At 35.8% G+C, this 18,011-nt stretch overlaps 5 protein-coding genes across 5 annotated transcripts; 1 reads left to right on the top strand and 4 right to left on the bottom strand.

Moving 5' to 3' along the window:
• Positions 1-924: 924 nt before the first annotated feature.
• LOC113352330 lies at positions 925-2,382 on the bottom strand. Its single transcript, XM_026596164.1, has 3 exons — positions 2,247-2,382; positions 1,775-2,119; positions 925-1,625 (listed from the first exon to the last, which is right to left on the bottom strand). The coding sequence occupies exons 1-3, from the start codon at positions 2,380-2,382 to the stop codon at positions 925-927; spliced, it is 1,182 nt and encodes a 393-aa protein (XP_026451949.1).
• Positions 2,383-2,462: 80 nt separating this feature from the next.
• LOC113304546 (protein disulfide isomerase-like 5-4) lies at positions 2,463-8,651 on the top strand. Its single transcript, XM_026553686.1, has 16 exons — positions 2,463-2,829; positions 2,987-3,278; positions 4,225-4,315; positions 4,526-4,620; positions 4,918-4,975; positions 5,290-5,474; positions 5,568-5,625; positions 5,975-6,015; positions 6,115-6,189; positions 6,277-6,333; positions 6,640-6,706; positions 6,830-6,976; positions 7,120-7,344; positions 7,581-7,742; positions 7,830-7,907; positions 7,990-8,651. The coding sequence occupies exons 2-16, from the start codon at positions 3,238-3,240 to the stop codon at positions 8,065-8,067; spliced, it is 1,458 nt and encodes a 485-aa protein (XP_026409471.1). The 5' UTR covers positions 2,463-2,829; positions 2,987-3,237; the 3' UTR covers positions 8,068-8,651.
• A 31-nt stretch (positions 8,652-8,682) lies between these two features.
• Positions 8,683-9,850, bottom strand: LOC113304553 (early nodulin-like protein 3). Its single transcript, XM_026553697.1, has 2 exons — positions 9,541-9,850; positions 8,683-9,407 (listed from the first exon to the last, which is right to left on the bottom strand). Exons 1-2 carry the CDS (start codon positions 9,779-9,781, stop codon positions 8,908-8,910), a joined length of 741 nt encoding a protein of 246 aa, XP_026409482.1. The 5' UTR covers positions 9,782-9,850; the 3' UTR covers positions 8,683-8,907.
• Positions 9,851-10,528: 678 nt separating this feature from the next.
• Positions 10,529-11,086, bottom strand: LOC113352324. Its single transcript, XM_026596158.1, has one exon. The coding sequence runs from the start codon at positions 11,084-11,086 to the stop codon at positions 10,529-10,531; it is 558 nt and encodes a 185-aa protein (XP_026451943.1).
• A 490-nt stretch (positions 11,087-11,576) lies between these two features.
• Positions 11,577-14,405, bottom strand: LOC113304540 (COBRA-like protein 10). The gene is made up of 2 exons (XM_026553674.1): positions 13,564-14,405; positions 11,577-13,211 (listed from the first exon to the last, which is right to left on the bottom strand). Exons 1-2 carry the CDS (start codon positions 14,141-14,143, stop codon positions 11,797-11,799), a joined length of 1,995 nt encoding a protein of 664 aa, XP_026409459.1. The 5' UTR covers positions 14,144-14,405; the 3' UTR covers positions 11,577-11,796.
• Positions 14,406-18,011: the final 3,606 nt, after the last annotated feature.

Below are 18,011 nucleotides of genomic sequence, written 5' to 3'. Positions count from 1 at the left end.
TAGTTTATTTTGGTTTCATTAGTTTCTGTTCGATGGAGTCAATTAAAAAGGTTTTCTTTGGAAAACTTATCTACTGTAAGTTTAATCATCTCTATCAATGAAAAAAATTGTCTTAACAAATTCTTTATTTTTTCTTTTTGATTACATATTCTTGTGTACTGGTATATGTGTTGTATGCCAGATGAGATTATATATTACATATTCTTTCATGTTTTATGTGTGCTTATTTGTTCTTCCATCTTTTGTAAACAGTGATGATAAAATGAAAAATGATCTCATCCTTATCGATTTGTACAAGGTCAATTGTATGGATCCAAAATGTGGTCCATGGTTGATAATTCACTGTGTTTAGATAGATAGGCTATAGCTGTACGTCCGTGTAAAACATAAGTAGGCATACCAGCAGCCAAAAAAAAACACCAACTAGGTTAATATTGTTTTTAGAAATGTAGCAGGTTCTTAGGGAAGAAATCATGCTCTGTATCATGCACAACTGCAGCTATATGTTGGATTTGTAGGCAATATTACCTTCAAAAAGTTACAGTAACATGGGCTGGCATAAAACATTTTCGCGTGCTATCTTTTTTCTTTTTGATCTATAGTCTTTAAACCATTATTGTTTGCATTGGTTGTGTATATATGTCTATTGATATTTTAGGACTTGCAGAAAACTAAATCCTTCACAAGAAAGGAATAAAAAAACGAAAACTAACATACAATAGAAACGAAAGTTAACCAAATCTAAAAACTCCAATACTGACAAACTGAAAAGAAAACTAATCCATACACTCCAATACTGAAAACTAACCTAAAGACTCCAATACTGATAAACTAAAATGAAAACTAATCTAAAAACACCAATACTGACGAACTAAAATGAAAAAAAATCTAAATAATCCAATACTATAAAGATAAATGTGAAGATCATTCATGTGGTGTTTCATTTTCTTGTTGATATAGTTGATGTTGTAGACCCTCAAGCGCTTCTTTTGCTGCGGTTATGACTTCACTGTCACACTGAATGCAAGTTGGCAATTCACCAATTCTAATCAAATGATCTTTCTTCATATGTGGGATATAATAATCATTATCTCCTTTCTTCTTTAATATTTCATTCATGCACGTTTGTAACGTTAGAAATACGTTGTTTATCAGGTAACTTGGATACTCTCGAAAAGACTTTTCCACGCCCGCAACCAATTCAGGCACGGTATTTGGAGCCTCGGAGTGTTGATGTTCATCTATAGATCTAAAATATCCAAGATCATTGACATTTAAATCTGGACTATTTGGAGGTTGAAAACATATGCGCGCATCCAATCCAAATTGTCGAACAGCTTCACAAAATTGTTCATCACCAATAGCAATGTGTGGCCTTGCATTATCTTGTTGAATGAAGATTGTACGACCGTCATGTGGCCATTTTTGTATGATAGCAGGGAGTAGTTTGTTGATCAAAAACTCGCGAGTAACCTTTTGTGTGATTGACTTAATCGGTTTCATCTCAAGAGTACCTGCAACTCGATTTTTGATTTTCCTCTTTGCGGCCTCCATAAAAACGAACGCCCACATTCCAATTTTCCCGTCGAATGGAGTATTTACGTATTCATCATATCGGGGACGAGCTAATGCCGACAAAAACATAAATTTTGGAACAAAATTCTTACTGGTACATCTACGTACCGCGGCGCTTTCATTGGATGAAGATAATACTTTTGAGTCGTCTTAGACATATAGAACCACTTTTCATCAATGTGAATACGGTCGTACATACCAGAAAATACTGCTGGGGATACACTCTCATCTAGCATCTCAAGACAATGCTTAAGTCTTGCTATTCTTGTTTTGAGTGAGAAGCCTGGTTTAATAGCATTTGAGTGTGATTTAATACTTCCATCTTTGATTCTTCTCCAAACAGTGGTCTTTGACATCCCCAAAGCCTTTGCTGTTGATCTTATATTTGTTCTCCGACGGAAAGGAATCAAGCTCATTATCTCCAGATCAATCTGTATTTTTTTGCGACCAATCTTTTTGGGCATTCTTGAGGAAACATTAGCAGGACTTCCATTTTGAATACTGTTTTTTGCAGCGCGCCAAAGTCTTTCAACGGATCTTTTCCCTACAAAAAAAATGATTAGCAACCTTTAACAACACACCTCTTGGTAACTTATCATGAATAGTTTCATTAAAAAGCATTTGTATGATTAGTCTTTTTTTATCAATAGTGAGATTTTTTCTCTTGTTACACTGTATGTTGGTAGGAAAAATCGGCTCTTTTTCTGCGGGTAGATTCAAATCAGGAGGATTAGGAGGGGATGGGGGAGGGGGAGGTAAATTAAAGTTATCATTATTTTCTGGCAATTGATTCAAATCAATTTCCATCTCTCTTTGTTTGGTAACAAAAGATTTCTAACACCATATTTATAGAAACAATACATATCTTTAGCTTTAAATTTGGAGATAATTTTGGCTCCAAAAAAGAAATTTCAAACCAATTAAGCAATTCTGAAAATTTCAAATTTTGAAATTTACTCAGAAAAATTTGATTGATTTTGAGCTCCTGTTGGTTGTGATTAACATTTGGAAACTTGAAATTTCAAAATTTTGGTTTAAAATTTTGGCTCCAACGTTTTGCCTCCAATATATCTTGGTTTATGGGTAAAATTTTGGTTTATGAAGAGAGAACAGAAGAATTGTTGATCATCAATGGGATTGAACAAAAAACTAGGGGAGGAGGTGGAAGACGAAGAGAATGGTTCGAGTTTTTTTTTCTTCACGAAGTATATAGGCTCTTTTAAGTAATAGAATATTAGAGAATATTTAATATGGGTAACCTTCCAATGAACACACAGTTTTCTTATTTGAAGAGATATTCATTAATTATCATAATAATAAATATGTGCAAATCAGGTAGTATTAGGAAAATTTAGGAAAACTAAATTTTTTCTTATTTGACGAGATTTACACTTCTCGGCATTTTATACAGGGACGGAGGGAGTAATAAACACCGATCTGATATTAATTCCCACAATTAACGGAAAAAACGATTCGAGATTCGTGACAAAACCACACATATCTAGATTCATTTCGTTCCTGTGATGATACCCTAGCACAGAGAATAAAAGAGAAATCTCATTTCTCTCTGTCTAATAAGTTTGATCTTGTTTTGCGCTGATCACATTTCTAGGGCTTAACTTCAGCAAAACATTTTGATTGTTCCTGGTTGGATCTGTCAAAATGTTGTCCAGTAGTAAGATCAAATCTGTTGATTTCTACAGGTCAGATCCCTCCACTTTCTTATTAATTCATATCTGCTTTACTTTATCTTTTAGAACTTTGAATTTTGGTTGGTATTGTATTTTTGTCTGGCTGTTAGTTTTGGATCTGGTAATGTCATGTTTTTTCAGTTAATTTTGAATATGTTTGACATTGATGACTGTTACAATTATATCATGAAACATGGAAATTTCTTTAGTATTCTAAGTCCTTAGTGTGGAATTAGGGTTTCAACTTTCAACATAACAGAACTAAGTTATGAAACTTAACCAGATATTGTGTTTGTCATTTGGGTAATATGTAATAATTGGTATTCTGATTCTAGATTCTCTAGTAAGTCACCCTCATTATCCCGAAATGCTGGCTAATTAGGCCGGTTTAATTGGCATTGTGCCAGAAATTAAGAGTAGGATTTGATTGATGAGCTGCTCTATGATAACACTTATAGTAGCTAAATACAATGTTAAGAACCTTGAACCTGACCAAGGTTAATTCTACCACACAATACATAGGACTTCAGTAACTGGTCAATCTAAGAATTCTCTTTATGCATCTGTCTTAATTCTCCAGTAAGATACTGCAAACCTTACTTGTTGGAGACCCATAGCTCTAATAACTGTGCACATGACATCTGGTTTTAACTACCTAAATGTACACTAAGCTGTACGAAAAGGCATAGAGGTTCAACAAGAGCTTCATGGGTTAAGTGTTTTAGTGTGATGTAAGGATAATCTGCATAGCCAGGAGATCATCCTAACAAAATATTAGTTCATCTGCATGAGGCCACTACCAGTACAGATTTTTCTTACACAATATGTTATTTGTTAAGTATTATGTTTTTACTTTTTATATGGTACTGTGTTTCTGTGTTTTTATTTTTTTATCTGGACTGTAGTATTGGTATCTGATTTTTTTCTTTCTATTTTTCCTTTCTTTTTCCTTTCACAGGAAAATTCCCAGAGATTTAACCGAGGCGTCGTTATCTGGTGCAGGCTTATCTATCATAGCTGCCCTGTCCATGATGTTGTTATTTGGAATGGTAGGTTTTGCACTTGACATGTAGGTTTTATTATATTAAGTTTTACTCATTTCTGTCTATATATTTTCTTGATGTTGGTATTCATCCCCTTTCTTCATTAGTTGCATTTATAGAATTACGTTTATTCTCTTTTCTTGTACAGTTGGTGACTTGTGGTTCTCATGACCAGTATATTTGCTGAGTAAATGTTCCATGATTTTCATTTTCCAGGAACTGAGTGATTATATGACAGTGAATACGTCTACCTCTGTTGTTGTTGATAACAGTTCAGATGGGGAATTTTTGCGAATTGAATTAAATATGAGGTATGTAGGGCTCATTTTTAGATTTTGAGTGTTTTCTAGTATTCGGGGTCTTTACATGTTCTTTTCACTTTTGAGCTAAAGTTAATGTTTTCTTTTGAAGTTGGATTTTTTCACTAGCTAACTTGCATAAATGATAAGTTTTGAACCATGGAATTGTATGTCTAACATAATGACACTTGATTCACACTCATAAATTTTCTTTATGTTTATGCTCGGCATATTCTACAACTATTCTTTATTCCTATTTTCTTGCTGTTTCTGTTCTCTCACTTTTAGTTTGTCAATTTCTTCTTGTAGTTTCCCAGCACTCTCATGTGAATTTGCTTCAGTTGACGTGAGTGACGTGTTAGGCACAGTAAGTCTCTAATCTCAGCCTTTTTCGTTATTTCTTTATTTGTTTATTCGGCAAGGCTAGTAAGTCTAGTAATTGTAGTTCTGGTCAACAGGTCTAAAATACATTTATCTGTTTTGTATTTTTCTAGTTTGTGAGCTCCTTATTTATTCAATTGAAAGACTTATATAAGGTTTAGAAACCAAAGCTCTTGTTATATCCGTCAGTTCTTTGACTATCTCCAATTGCATTTGTCGTATGCTTTCTTACCTCATTTGCTATTCTTAATGCATTATGTTTCTGAAAAGAAACCTGAGTCTAAGTGATTTTGTTTGCAGAACAGATTGAATATAACAAAAACAATCAGAAAGTTCTCAATAGATCCCAACTTAAATCCTACTGGTTCCGAGTTTCACCCAGGACCTATCCCAACTGTTACTAAGCATGGAGATGAAGCTGATGGAGAATATGGTGAAGGCTCTGTTGCACTAACTTCCGCAACTTTTGACAGATATACACATCAGTAAGTTGGTGGCAACTTATTTGACACATTTTCAGATTTATTTCTGTTTGGGTAGTTCTATCCGTCACTCAAATATTTATTTCTTGTTTACAGATATCCGATTTTGGTTGTCAACTTTTATGCTCCCTGGTGCTACTGGAGTAATCGCTTGGTAAGTTTTTCTTCTCATAGTACTACTTCAATAACCTTTGTTCACTTCGATCCTGAATTTGTTTGATGATGCAATACAACCTTGCTAATAATCACCTTGTGCTTCCATTGATTCGGACTTTTCTTATGATTTTTGCTCATTTGCTCAATTGCGATTCCGATAATTTGGTCCTTAATTAACTTAGTTCATTTTTGATTGGAAGCTCTTATTAAGTCTTTACTTGATAGAAAATTACTCGGTTAAATAACTCATTACTTCATTGGGTGGAAAATCTTATTAAATCTGTACTGCGTACATGCTAGAATGATGTCTGTTATTCTCCTCCCTCATTTTTAGTTCTTCATTTCAGAAATCCTCATGGGAGAAGACAGCTAAAATAATAAAAGAGAGGTGCGTAGTAATCGTCCCCATTACAAAAAATGCATTACCCTTGCTGTATTTCGGTGGATTTCTCTTTTAGTTTATTGTGTGTGTTTCCTATGTTTTCAGATATGATCCAGACTTGGACGGACGTATTCTCTTGGCGAGTGTTGATTGCACTGAAGAAGGTGATTTATGCCGGAGGTATTCTCCAAGTCGAGTGTTTCATATCTGACTGCTTGGTTTTTGATTGAACTACTCTTTAACATAATCTTTTTGATGGCTGTATAGGAATCATATCCAGGGGTATCCATCTGTTCGAATTTTTCGTAAAGGAAGTGATATAAGGTAAATTGCGGTACTATTAGTCTTTACATGAATAAGAGATTTAGACCTCGTGTAGTTGTGGAAATTTAGGTCGTTGCAAAGGCTATGACATCATTCTCTTTCTCTGGAAAGTAAACACATCTGTTTGTACCAACCACAAAAAGTAACAGGGAGCAAGTCATCTCCTAATCAGAATTCTCACTTTCAAGAATGCTTCTTCTTTTTGTTATGGATAGAATTAAAACATGATGTTGTAGGCTTTGTTCATAAGCTTTGAAATGACTTATGAGATTAACATGCTCTTGATGCATTTCTGTAATGAGATAGAGATGAGCATGGACACCACGATCACGAATCTTACTATGGAGAGCGAGATACGGAGAGTCTAGTCCAGGTATGCTTACATGATGTTGGTCATTGTTATCCGCAGAAAAGTTCAAACTATGGCTTATAATGATCTCTTCAGATTAAAAAGAAAACCCCTAGTTGGTAGTGCTTGATTTGGATTTTTTTGCAGGCAATGGAAGCTTTGGTCGCTCCTATCCATTTGGAGGCACGTAAGCTTGCATTAGAGGACAAATCTGAGAATGCAACAGCCTCTGTGAAAAGGCCAGCCCCTTCAGCCGGAGGTTGTAGAGTAGAGGGTTTTATACGGGTTAAGAAGGTAGGTTTGTGATACTAGTGTAGTTGATATGAATAGAAGAAACACTTAGTTTCCCGTCGAGTAATTTCGTAATCTAGTAGCAGTTATATCCTAGTTGAAATATGTTGTACTTTAAGGTTAGCGATTGCGTTGCTAATTTGCAGGTCCCAGGTAATCTTGTCATATCAGCCCGTTCAGGATCTCACTCCTTTGATGCTTCTCAAATGAACATGTCGCATGTCATCTACAATCTTTCATTTGGTAAGAAGATCACTCCAAGATTGATGTCTGAGTTCAAGCGGTTGTCACCTTATCTTGGTCGAAACATTAACCGATTAAATGGTCGACAATACATTACTCACCAAGGTGATGGAGATGCAAATGTTACTGTAAGTTAGTGCGACTATCTTTTCCCTTTTTGCTGTTATCTGTCCTCTTTAAGGAAAAAAGAAGAAGATGTTATTGACATGTAAGAACTTGGATAAACTTGTAGCATTGTAATTGACCCAGTATTGACAAAGCCAATTTTCCATTGAAAGGTTTCTGAAGCCTCCAGATTCTAAGCTAGAGAAAATAGTACTCCGTTCGAAGTAATTTTAACGCTTTCTCTGACATGAATTTGCAGATTGAGCATTACCTTCAAGTAGTAAAGACAGAAGTTATATCCAGAAGAACTTCCTGGGGACACAAATTAGTTGAGGAATATGAGTACACTGCCCACAGTAGTCTAGCACAGAATAGACACATCCCTGTTGCAAAATTCCACTTCGAGTTGTCTCCTATGCAGGTTTGTTGAGCATCTAATCTGTGGAAGCCATTGAATTGCATTTTGTCTTCTCACCCAATCTCATATATTCTTTTCTTATTATATCAGGTCTTAATAACAGAAAACTCAAAGTCATTTTCTCACTTCATAACAAACGTCTGCGCTATTATTGGGGGTGTTTTCACGGTTAGACATGCTCTCTCCCTTGTTCCTGCATTTATCTGTTTATGAATTTGTGAGTCTTGAATACCTTTCCTTGGATTTTCAGGTTGCCGGGATATTGGACTCTATGTTGCATACCACGATGAGATTGGTGAAGAAAGTTGAGTTAGGCAAGAATTTTTGATAGAATATGATAACTTTTACTGCAACAATAAAAACCTTAATTCGTTTCTTCTACCAGACCTTATAAAGTCTGGAGATTTTTCTTAGGAAATGCAGTATTCCATTTCCTTATAGGAGATGAACCACTAAAGCAGAACAAGTATTAACTGTAATATGTGCTCAGTTGGTAGTATAGTAAATGATTTAGAAGTCTTCAAATTCGAAACGCAGGAATCATTTGACAAAGAAGCAACAGCATCAGGCTCTGAAACCCTCGGAGTTATCAGTGCTCGAGTAGGTTGAACCAATCTCAACCATGTGACCGGAGGGTGACCATTAAGTCCTTCCGGGTTACATGGTGTGATTTGGGAGACCTCCATCAAACCTATGTTTACATATTGGCGTGCCTAATGTGTTCATCTTGTTAATCATGGACTGGCACCAATATTTTAAGAAACTTGTATATTAACTGGCACCAATAGTCATATCTGACTATCTTGCCATTGTCTTGGCTTTGTGTATGGTAGAAAATACTGCAGTTTTACTTTCATCCCAGCAATGTAATTGGTAATGGTTTAGGAAAGAAGATAAATTCTTACATTATTTGGTGATTGATAAAACAATGTCGAACTAGTACAAGGAACAAATAACCAGGGCTATATTTTTGCAGACAATTTTTACATAGTGAATAGCCTGAGCATTTATATTAGGATACAACATCTTGTAAGTGGAGCTCATAAAGCTTGATTCTCGAATTTTACAAACAAATGCAATTAAGTCAACAGGAAGGAGCACCAAATAAATAAAAAGAAGCATTAAGCAAAAGGAGAAATGGTGTGAACAAATGCATGAACTTGGTCACTTACAAGTCTAGGAGAACCGAGAAACCAACAAAAGCTCCAAGCGAAACTATGAAGCTGGCAAACTTAACTGGAGATGGAGATGAAGAATACTGAGGAGATTCTAGTCCTGGAGGAGCTGAAGTAGGGCTAATAACAATCGAGTCTGTTGGTGGCGAAGAAGGAGACTCCATTCCATCAGGAGCTGGAACGATTTCAATTTCGCCAGGAGGAGGGGAAGTAGAACTATCTGAAGGTGCAGGAGAAGGAGAATCTGAGGTTGTCTGGTTCGAGTTCGAAGAATGGTCACCGCTTCTATCAGACATAACTACGACAATCAACTTTTCATTCTTGAGGCAGTTCTTTCTAATCCCACTTATGAAATGAAAAGGTCCGGACTGGTTGAATGTAAACACAGAGTTTCCATCGCTATAAGTTACAATGGGTGTCGCTGTATTGCAATTTGTGTAATCGACATTGTTTACATGCATCACCAAGTCATTATCTGGCTGGTAAACAAATACTACAACAAAAACAGAGAGTAATGGAATCAGAAAATGAATTGAAGGCATTTTCGTCTGAGCTATAAAATTGATTCATGCATTATTAAACCAAGAGAACACTGAAACCACCAATGCTAGTTTGGGTTAACTTACATAAAGAATCTCCAACTTGAAACCGATTCATCTCTGCCCATTGGTTGTAAGTAAGTGCATTAGGATTATCACTTGGCAAACTCCATCCCTTTTCTCCTCCAACTTTGAATTGAATTGCACCCACAGCTGAATTTTGAACCATTACCAACAAAACAACACTAAATACTATTAAACCTTGCATTAAGTTCTTGGTAACATTGTTTATTTGAAGCTCTAGTGATCTTGAAAAGGGTTTGGCCATTGCAAACAGGGCTAAATAGAGAGATAGAGATAGAGGAATAAGCAGTCAGGTTTAAATGAAAGTGATGATGAGCTATTGCTTTTGTAGGCACTCTAATCATCAACTTTTCCAATGAAGCATACTTATCAAGCTTTTGCGTCTTTCTGTTATTCTTCTTTCCTTAACTTCTAGTCCAAAGCATAAAAGAAACAGCTTAGTTGTTCTGCATTGTAATTCTTCTGTTTGCCTCTACTTTTTGATCCCTTTCTTAAGTTTTCTTTGATAATGCTATTATACTTTCCTTCATCATATTCAGAATATCTTTTCTCTTTTGTCTTAGGTTTACATAACCCCATATTCATTTTCTTTTGGATGAAATAGTACAGTATGATAACATAATTTTATTTATTTTTATTTTTTCCAAAATTGGAGTATTGGCTTAGCTTAAGTAACAAGTTTTGAGTAAAATTGTTGTCGAAGCTATCTATTTCTAGCTAGTTAATCATGATAAATCTCTAAGAAGAGAACTTTTTTTGTTTCAGGTTTTGGAATAATTAGTACATGTTGTTTCAGAATAATCTAAGAACAGTAATGGATTGGTACATTTTGTTAATGTAATTTTTTTGCTTCAAACCCAGGGAACAAACAGGAAAGCATAGTTATTTATTTGTAAGTAAAACACAAATGAATCTTCTGCTGGTATAGCGCAGCACTGGATGTCTACCACATAGACAAGCGAGCACATACTCATGTGGTAGTAGCTAGTAATCATAACTTGATTTTGGAATAACAATTTGAATCAATTCTCTGTTGTAGGAATAAGATAGATATATTGCAATTGGTCTCAGCAACTGCTTTTATCTTGAATATCTTTAACAAGCTAGCTTTTCCGTGCAAGGTCGTTGATGATGAGAAGTTAAACAATCCAGCACCAACATCGTCCCAAAAACTAGGAACAAATACCATTTTGTCGGCGGTAACATCAACGTTCGTACTAATATTGTGTTTTGAACGCGCAGGAATATTATCTGCATCAATTGCTGCTTCAGCTATTTCGATTCCACGGTAGTAGACATAAGCTGTACCATTGTTATACTTGAAACTACCGTAAATGCGATTATTAATCGTAATTAAAAGAGCTAATGTCGCATTAAGTTCAAAGGCAGGAAAAAATCCAACCTTTATGTGAGTGAGGTGTGCCGGATGAGCAAACACTTCTGGTTGTTTAGGCTTCAAAACAGTAAAGAAAACGATAATAAGAACAACCAAAACAATTATCACCAAAAGTAAACTTAAACCACAGCATATTTTGAAGCCTTTCCTCATAATAATCCTTGTACTTTGCACTGATGAAAGTATAGTACTTAAGGTGATAGTCGACTGGCTGCGCTATTTTTTTTTTGTCAGAACTCTTTCTTATGGTAGTAAACCGAATTTATAATATTGAAGGTATGAGGATTGGAATAAGATCGTTCTTCCGAAACAAATTTTTTTTGACTATGAGGGAGAAGAAATCAATGTGTTTCGGTTAGTTTGATCGCATTTGGATTACTGTGTTCATTAACTGTCAAAATTTGAACATAAAAGTCAGTTTCTGGACGGCAACCATTCTGAATATGGGCTGACTTCCCAAGAGATAGATGTCAATATATAAAACCAATTTATGAACCTAGCAAGTGGAAGAAAGGCTAAAAAATCATCCCTTGGTGGAGATATTTCTTAACAAGCCGTTGCAAAACATATACACCTCTGGAACTTGGTTATGGCCATTCTCTCTACCCACAAAGCCTTAAAAGACAAGATTGTCTGCAATTTCTGAATATAAAACAAAACTATCCATTAAAATGAAGTTTAGATTTGTCAGGTGGTATGAAGTATGAACTTGTATCCAAACTATAAAAATATAAGTGCAAAAGCTAGTATCCCTACAAAGTCACGAGGAGTAATCTACGTTTGCAAATAAAATTGAACCCATATGGGCAGAGCCAAAAGTCGTAGTCATCAAAGTAATAATAAATGTCCTGAAATGATCATCATCAGCTTAAATGATCCGTCATCAGCACAAAAGTGATAATAGTGAGGAAAATTACGGGAAGAAGATTAATATGAGATTTGTGAGCAGCTCCCGTAGGGAAAACTTTAGGAAGTGAACATTCTTCACCGTTGAAATACACCTTTGATGGGAATCCATCTCCTTTCACTATGTTTATTCCTGGTGTGTGCTTCTTTCGAAATGAGATCACTGATTGTTGTTTACCGGGCACTCGTGGATCAGTTAGTGGGTTTGTTCCATTTACCTCTCCCATTAAGTAAGCCAAACCTTCTAACCCTTGGAAGAAGATGGTGTTTTTGACTTGCGGAAGCTTCGTTGCATTGAATGAGTAAATATTCTCATAACCAGGATAGGCTACTTTCATTTCAATTGCAGCAAACCAATCTTCAAAGTTGATATCTTCCCAATTGAATAGAGTGACTCTAGCCGTCCATCCTTTTCTATAATCAGAGTTTATGTGCCAGTTCATGCTAACACCACAGTTGTCGCCACAAGGTAACACTTTGGGTAAAGTGCGGTGCTTCATCTTTGCCCACGCTTTTGCTTTTTCTTCTCGGTTAATGAAAGGAACAAGAAGAGCCTCTGGAGGAAGAAGCAATGGAGAAGCATTCTGATTGCAAGTATCTGTATCTTTACAACCACAAGCACAAGTATTGCATGGAATGACAGAGTCATTATAGAAGGCCGAGAAAGAAACACAACACCTTGAAGCTTTTTCCTTTGGCCGGGTAATGTTGCAGACAACTTGCCAACTGGCTACCGCTGTAGAATATGCAGCAAGACCAGTCGTATCTGGAAATTCTGTTGGCATTACCCTAATTGGAGGTGCACATTTATAATCTGGATTAAGGACACCATTGATTTTCCATTTTTGAGGAGGGAAAAATGCAGTGCGGTTCATGTTAGGTGGTGTCTTAAAAACTTGTAACTGGAATATTGCTCTTGCTTTGCTTGGATCCATGGTGGTTGGTACCAGAGTGCCATTTTTGCAACAGTAAGGTAATTTCCCAACTTTCTCGTCGTCTTTTCTATCCGGAGGGAGGTCGGCTATGACAGGTTTCTTCTCACAGTTCATAACAGGAGTGAAATCCATATCTTTGTAGTATTTTCCAGCAGGACCGTAAATACATTCCGAGTAGTCTCTTTTATGGGTATAGGCTCCTCTCATTGAGTATATGAATTCACCATTCATCCATTCCCAGGTTAAGTTCCAATGATCAAGTCTTCCAAGTGGGTGATTGTTATCCATTGTAACTTGAGCAAGATAATTCCCTTCAAAGGCTTGAAGAACATCATAAACTATTGTAAGATCGCCGTTCTGACGAGGCATGTACTTTGTTTTTGTGATGTTGGCTTTAAATTTCGGGTCCGTAACACAACATACATACATTGAGCTTCCTGTGAAAGCAAAATCCAAGAACAAGCTTAATTAGCTACATACAGACCAGGCAGAAGTATAAACACAACAAATCAAAAAACTTAACACTTCTTTGATCATTCACTTCTTTGATATTCTGTCTCTGCCATTTGAGTATTGATGAACCATATGGATAAAAGCATATATGTTTTTGTTTGTTTGTGTTTTTTCTTTCCTTGTGTGTGTGAATGTTTTTCTCATATACTACGTACATCGAACATTGAAAATTATATTAGTATTAGTATCAAAGAATGCAGATTACGATTTCTAGCAAGGAACTAAACGTATATATGAAGTTTTCCTGAATCAAATGAAGGTGCAAATTATACTGACCTTTGCGGGTTGCTGCAGGACACTTAAATCCATCGTTAACTAACCGAATTGTTTTAGGCATTGGCACAGCTGGAGGTTTCAATCCAAACTGTGTTCCTTCCAGTTGAATCTCTGCCTGAATTTGGGTTAAATCTCCTGCTGTTTCAATCGCTGTTTTTAAGTCTGCCTGAGGATAACCAGATAAGTACGTCCCATTCCCAACAAAAGCTGGTAAATCATCACCATCCATTATCACTGCTCCACCCGCTGAAACTAGAATCTCTTTATGTTGAAACCCTATGTACATTTTCCACGCCTTGAGATCTTTCTCTCCTGCATTCAATATTGTCGCAACAGATTTAAATGCCCAAGCTTGTGCCGTCGCATTCTTGAGATGAGGAAATTCTTTCTCTCTTGAAATGAAAACATATGATAGAAAAATCCCATTACAATTGTTTTCTTCGGGCGGTGGAGCTGCGGCTTTTTTCTTATCAGCATCAAAATCATAATCCTGCCCTTCAGTTAAGGTGAAATGATATGTGACTGATACAAGCACGACAATAAACAAGGCTTGCCACCCCATTAAGTTTTTGGCTCTCATTGTTGATTTTTTTTTTTCAAGTTTCAGACATTGAAGGTTCTTTTTTCTTTCGTTCTTTTTCTTTTCTTAGAGGGTTTCGAAGTTTTAATGGAGATGATGATGAAGATGGCTGGAGATTTGTGAAGAAGAGCTAAAGAGGTAGGGTCTTGATGCCACTGTAAATTGGTTTTCTTTCTCCAACTAATGAACACCCGTGGCTGTGGCCGCGTAACAAAACACGGCAACAGAGTGGGTGATTGGGAAATGGAGAAGAACAAAGCAGAATTCCATTTGAGATTGTTTGAAGAAATTGTTAAATTTAGAGAAGACTTGGTCAGATTCATTCTCCTCCTCTAAATTACCAACAAATTTGGAGGGCCAAGGTGTTTTAAGTGGATTATTTTTTTGTAATTCGGTTATAAACCATGTTGCCCTTAACTGATTTCCAGTTCAACAATTGCCTTTTCCAAATAAATTACAATATTCAAAATTTCACAGTTGACACCACAGTTGTAATAATCTGTGTATCCTAATATATTGGGAAACCGTATGACCAATGTGGTCAATCTCGTATCACCAAGACAAAACTATCTCGCTGAGATAATTGGTGGAATCTCGGAGGTAGCATTTAACACATTTAATACTTGTAAATTTTTGTATGGATACTTGTATAATTACGTGTGTCATGCTTGTGTAATTAGTTCTCGTGTACTGTTCATTCGAAAATTGTACTTAAGAGGATACCTCATCCCAATGATTACAACCGAACCAAAAAGGGAGCCGAAAGGGGATTCGGCTATCCAAGTAAAAATCACAAAAAACTACGGAGACCGATATAAGAAATTCCATAAAGAAATCACCATATTTGTCGTAAGCCCTAATACTTTTGTGTTTGATTTGGCCCAAAAGAATGCTTGTAATTTCATATCTCTAATTACTCTAATTAGGCTTGCCAAAGTTTTCTTTTTGACCGATAAAAAAAAAAAATCTGATATACTGTTACACCTGTATAGCCTTTGGGGAATTACTCTCTTATGTTTATTTTACTACATGATATATGAGAAATTGAATTTTATCTTTCCCTCGAACTCAAACTCTCTCACATAACAGAACAGAAATAATTTAATTAGAAGCGACTTTGGTTTTGCTAAACTGAATCTTCGAAACAACATCATGTTTAATCGATAACTAGTTCGGAGAAAGTAAAAAGAGGAAAAAGGAGATCACTAAAACAGAAACTAGATTGGTGAGAGATTTTTAATATTAACATGGTGATGATGGTGTTGGATCAGAAGAAATTTTCTTCACTAATAAGAGAATCAAACATGTGATATTTTTGATCGTCGATGGTGGTTTGTCTCTAATGAGGCTGACCCATTGGGTAGTGATGATACCGATTTGCATATCTTCTCTTCTTTTTTTGTCTTTCTAATTAGTTATCTGAGTTTTAATAATAAAAAAAATTTGGATTCATGCAGAAGGTGAAAATCGAAGTGCTTTAATTGATTCAGAAACCATGAAACAATTAAAGATAAAAACGAGATTTCGGCCGAGGTTGAACGACTCCATCAAGTTTTCATGTGGAATCTCGTCTCGCCGAGATTGTCGATATCGCCTCCTCTATGGCATAAACGGGAAATGTCGTCGAGATCTCGGCCGAGAAGGCCGAAATCGACTACATTGCATAGGACCTAATATCACTAAGATGGTGCAAAATTTCTTTGAAACATGCTACATTCTCATGGAAGAACTCCACTTTGATGTCCCCAAGTTCAGTTCTCTCCTTCTCGTGTGGATTATAGACCTATATCCCTCTGCAACACCACATGTAAAGTCATTTCTAAAATTATAGCCCAGAGAATGAAACCACTTTTGAATCGATCATTATCCCCTTATCAATCTTCTTTCATCCAAAATAGACAGATAAATGACAATACCATGGTACCTTATCAAACTATCCATAACATGAGAACCAGAAATGAAAAACACGATTGGATGGGTCTCATGAGTGATATGTCAAAAGATTTTTATAGAGTTGAATGAGATTTCCTAATTGAGGTCCTAAACCAAATAAGATTCTCTGATAAGTGGTGTAAGCTAATAGACCAATGCATATGTACCACGAACTTAGCTATTTTACTAAATAAAGTCTGAAATGGATTCTTCAAACCATCTAAAGGGTTGAGGTAAGGAGACCCATTATCCCCCTATCTCTTCATCCTTTGCATGAAAGTTATTTCTAGAACTCTGATGAAAGTTGAAGAGGAAGGCACGATAAATTGTATAAAATCGTGAAAAAGGCCCCTTCTATGAGCCGCCTCTTATTTGTTGATGATTGCATAGTATTTCACAAAGAAAATGAGGAGGGAGCCAGAAATATCCTCAAAACCTATGATAATTTTAGTAAATGCTCTGGACAAATGATTAACCTGAATAAGTCAGGAATCTTCTTCAGTAATAACACTCTACCTACCCAGAGGGAGGATATTATTGCTACCATGGGAGCTCAGCAAGTTCCACTTAATGACAACTACCTTGGATTTCCCCTTTCACTAACAAATCAAAGACTAAATCTTTTACTTTGTCATAAATAATCTGAACTCTAGACTAGGAAAATGGAAAAAGAAGACAATAAACCTAATTGTTAAGGCTATTATGATCAAACATTTTATTTTATTCTTATAAATAACGAATTTCATTCAAAGCTAAGACTCGAAATGAGTCACTGTTACAGTAGAAGTAGAGCCATCTAATCTGGGAGTATGAGCATTCCCAAGATTAGATTTATCTAATGAAAGTTGTTTTAAAATACATACAGGAGGAGAAGTTTCCCATTCTAGAATCGAGTTTAAAGGCCTAACATACTTGGCCAAGATATCTGCAACCTGGTTTCCTAGTCTCGGAACAAAATAAAAACCCAAAAAATTGGTACAATTTTTAGCTATTCTGTTTGCCTCATTGATACATGCTTTAGCACGCCAAGAAATATCCGAGTTGTGTCCATTAATATAGTTAAAGATACTTTCACAGTCCCCTTCTATGCTGAAGTCTTGAATTTGCTTCTCTTTTTCCCCAATAACCGCTTGCATCACTCATATAGCCTCTGCCTCTTGTGGGTCTGAGTTTCTGATTTTCCTGCTCGTCCTCCTTCACTATTTCCTGCATCATTTATCAAAATTAAAGCAAAACTATATGGAACTGAATCTGAAATCCGAGCCGCATCAACATTGATCTTTAGAGTAATTCTACATGGAGCCTTCCAGTTAGGAGTAGATTTCTTCTGTTGTACCTAATTAGATTTAGAATTTTTCTGTTTTCTTGTAGACTAAAAATCAATGTGTCTTTGTATTTCTAAGGATAGATTATTAGTTGATTCAGCTTTATCTTCAAAGACTCTATCACATCTCTCTTTCCAGATAAACCACATTTTAGTGAGAAATAATTCAATAGAAATATCTCTTCTAGGTTTAGCAATCCAATTTTCACAGAGATCTAAGATCATACTTGAGGTATTCAAAGATAAAGATATTGGGTTAGGAGATGAGTTCCAAACTTCCTTAGCATAAGGGCAATGAAAAAAAAAAGTTCAGTTGTTTCCAATTCTACTTTACACATGGTACAATGAGGTGTTACATCTTTAACTTTACCATAGAGTTTAACATTAGTAGGAAATGCATTTTGTAAACATTTCCATAAAAATAGCTTTATTATCTATGAAATATTTAGTTTCCACAGAGATCTCCAGAAAGATTCTGGCAGAAGTAAGCTTACTATGTCAAGACCAGTTTCATTCAGTTTGTCATACAAAGATTGAACTGTCAAGTCTCCTGGTTTAGTTCATGTCCAGCGGATTTGATCTTTTCTAAGGTTTTGTTCATCATCCAGATAT

The sequence above is a fragment of the Papaver somniferum genome, chromosome 1, assembly GCF_003573695.1.
Source record: "Papaver somniferum cultivar HN1 chromosome 1, ASM357369v1, whole genome shotgun sequence".
Taxonomy (NCBI): Eukaryota; Viridiplantae; Streptophyta; class Magnoliopsida; order Ranunculales; family Papaveraceae; genus Papaver; species Papaver somniferum.
This window is presented reverse-complemented; position numbering and strand designations above follow the sequence as displayed.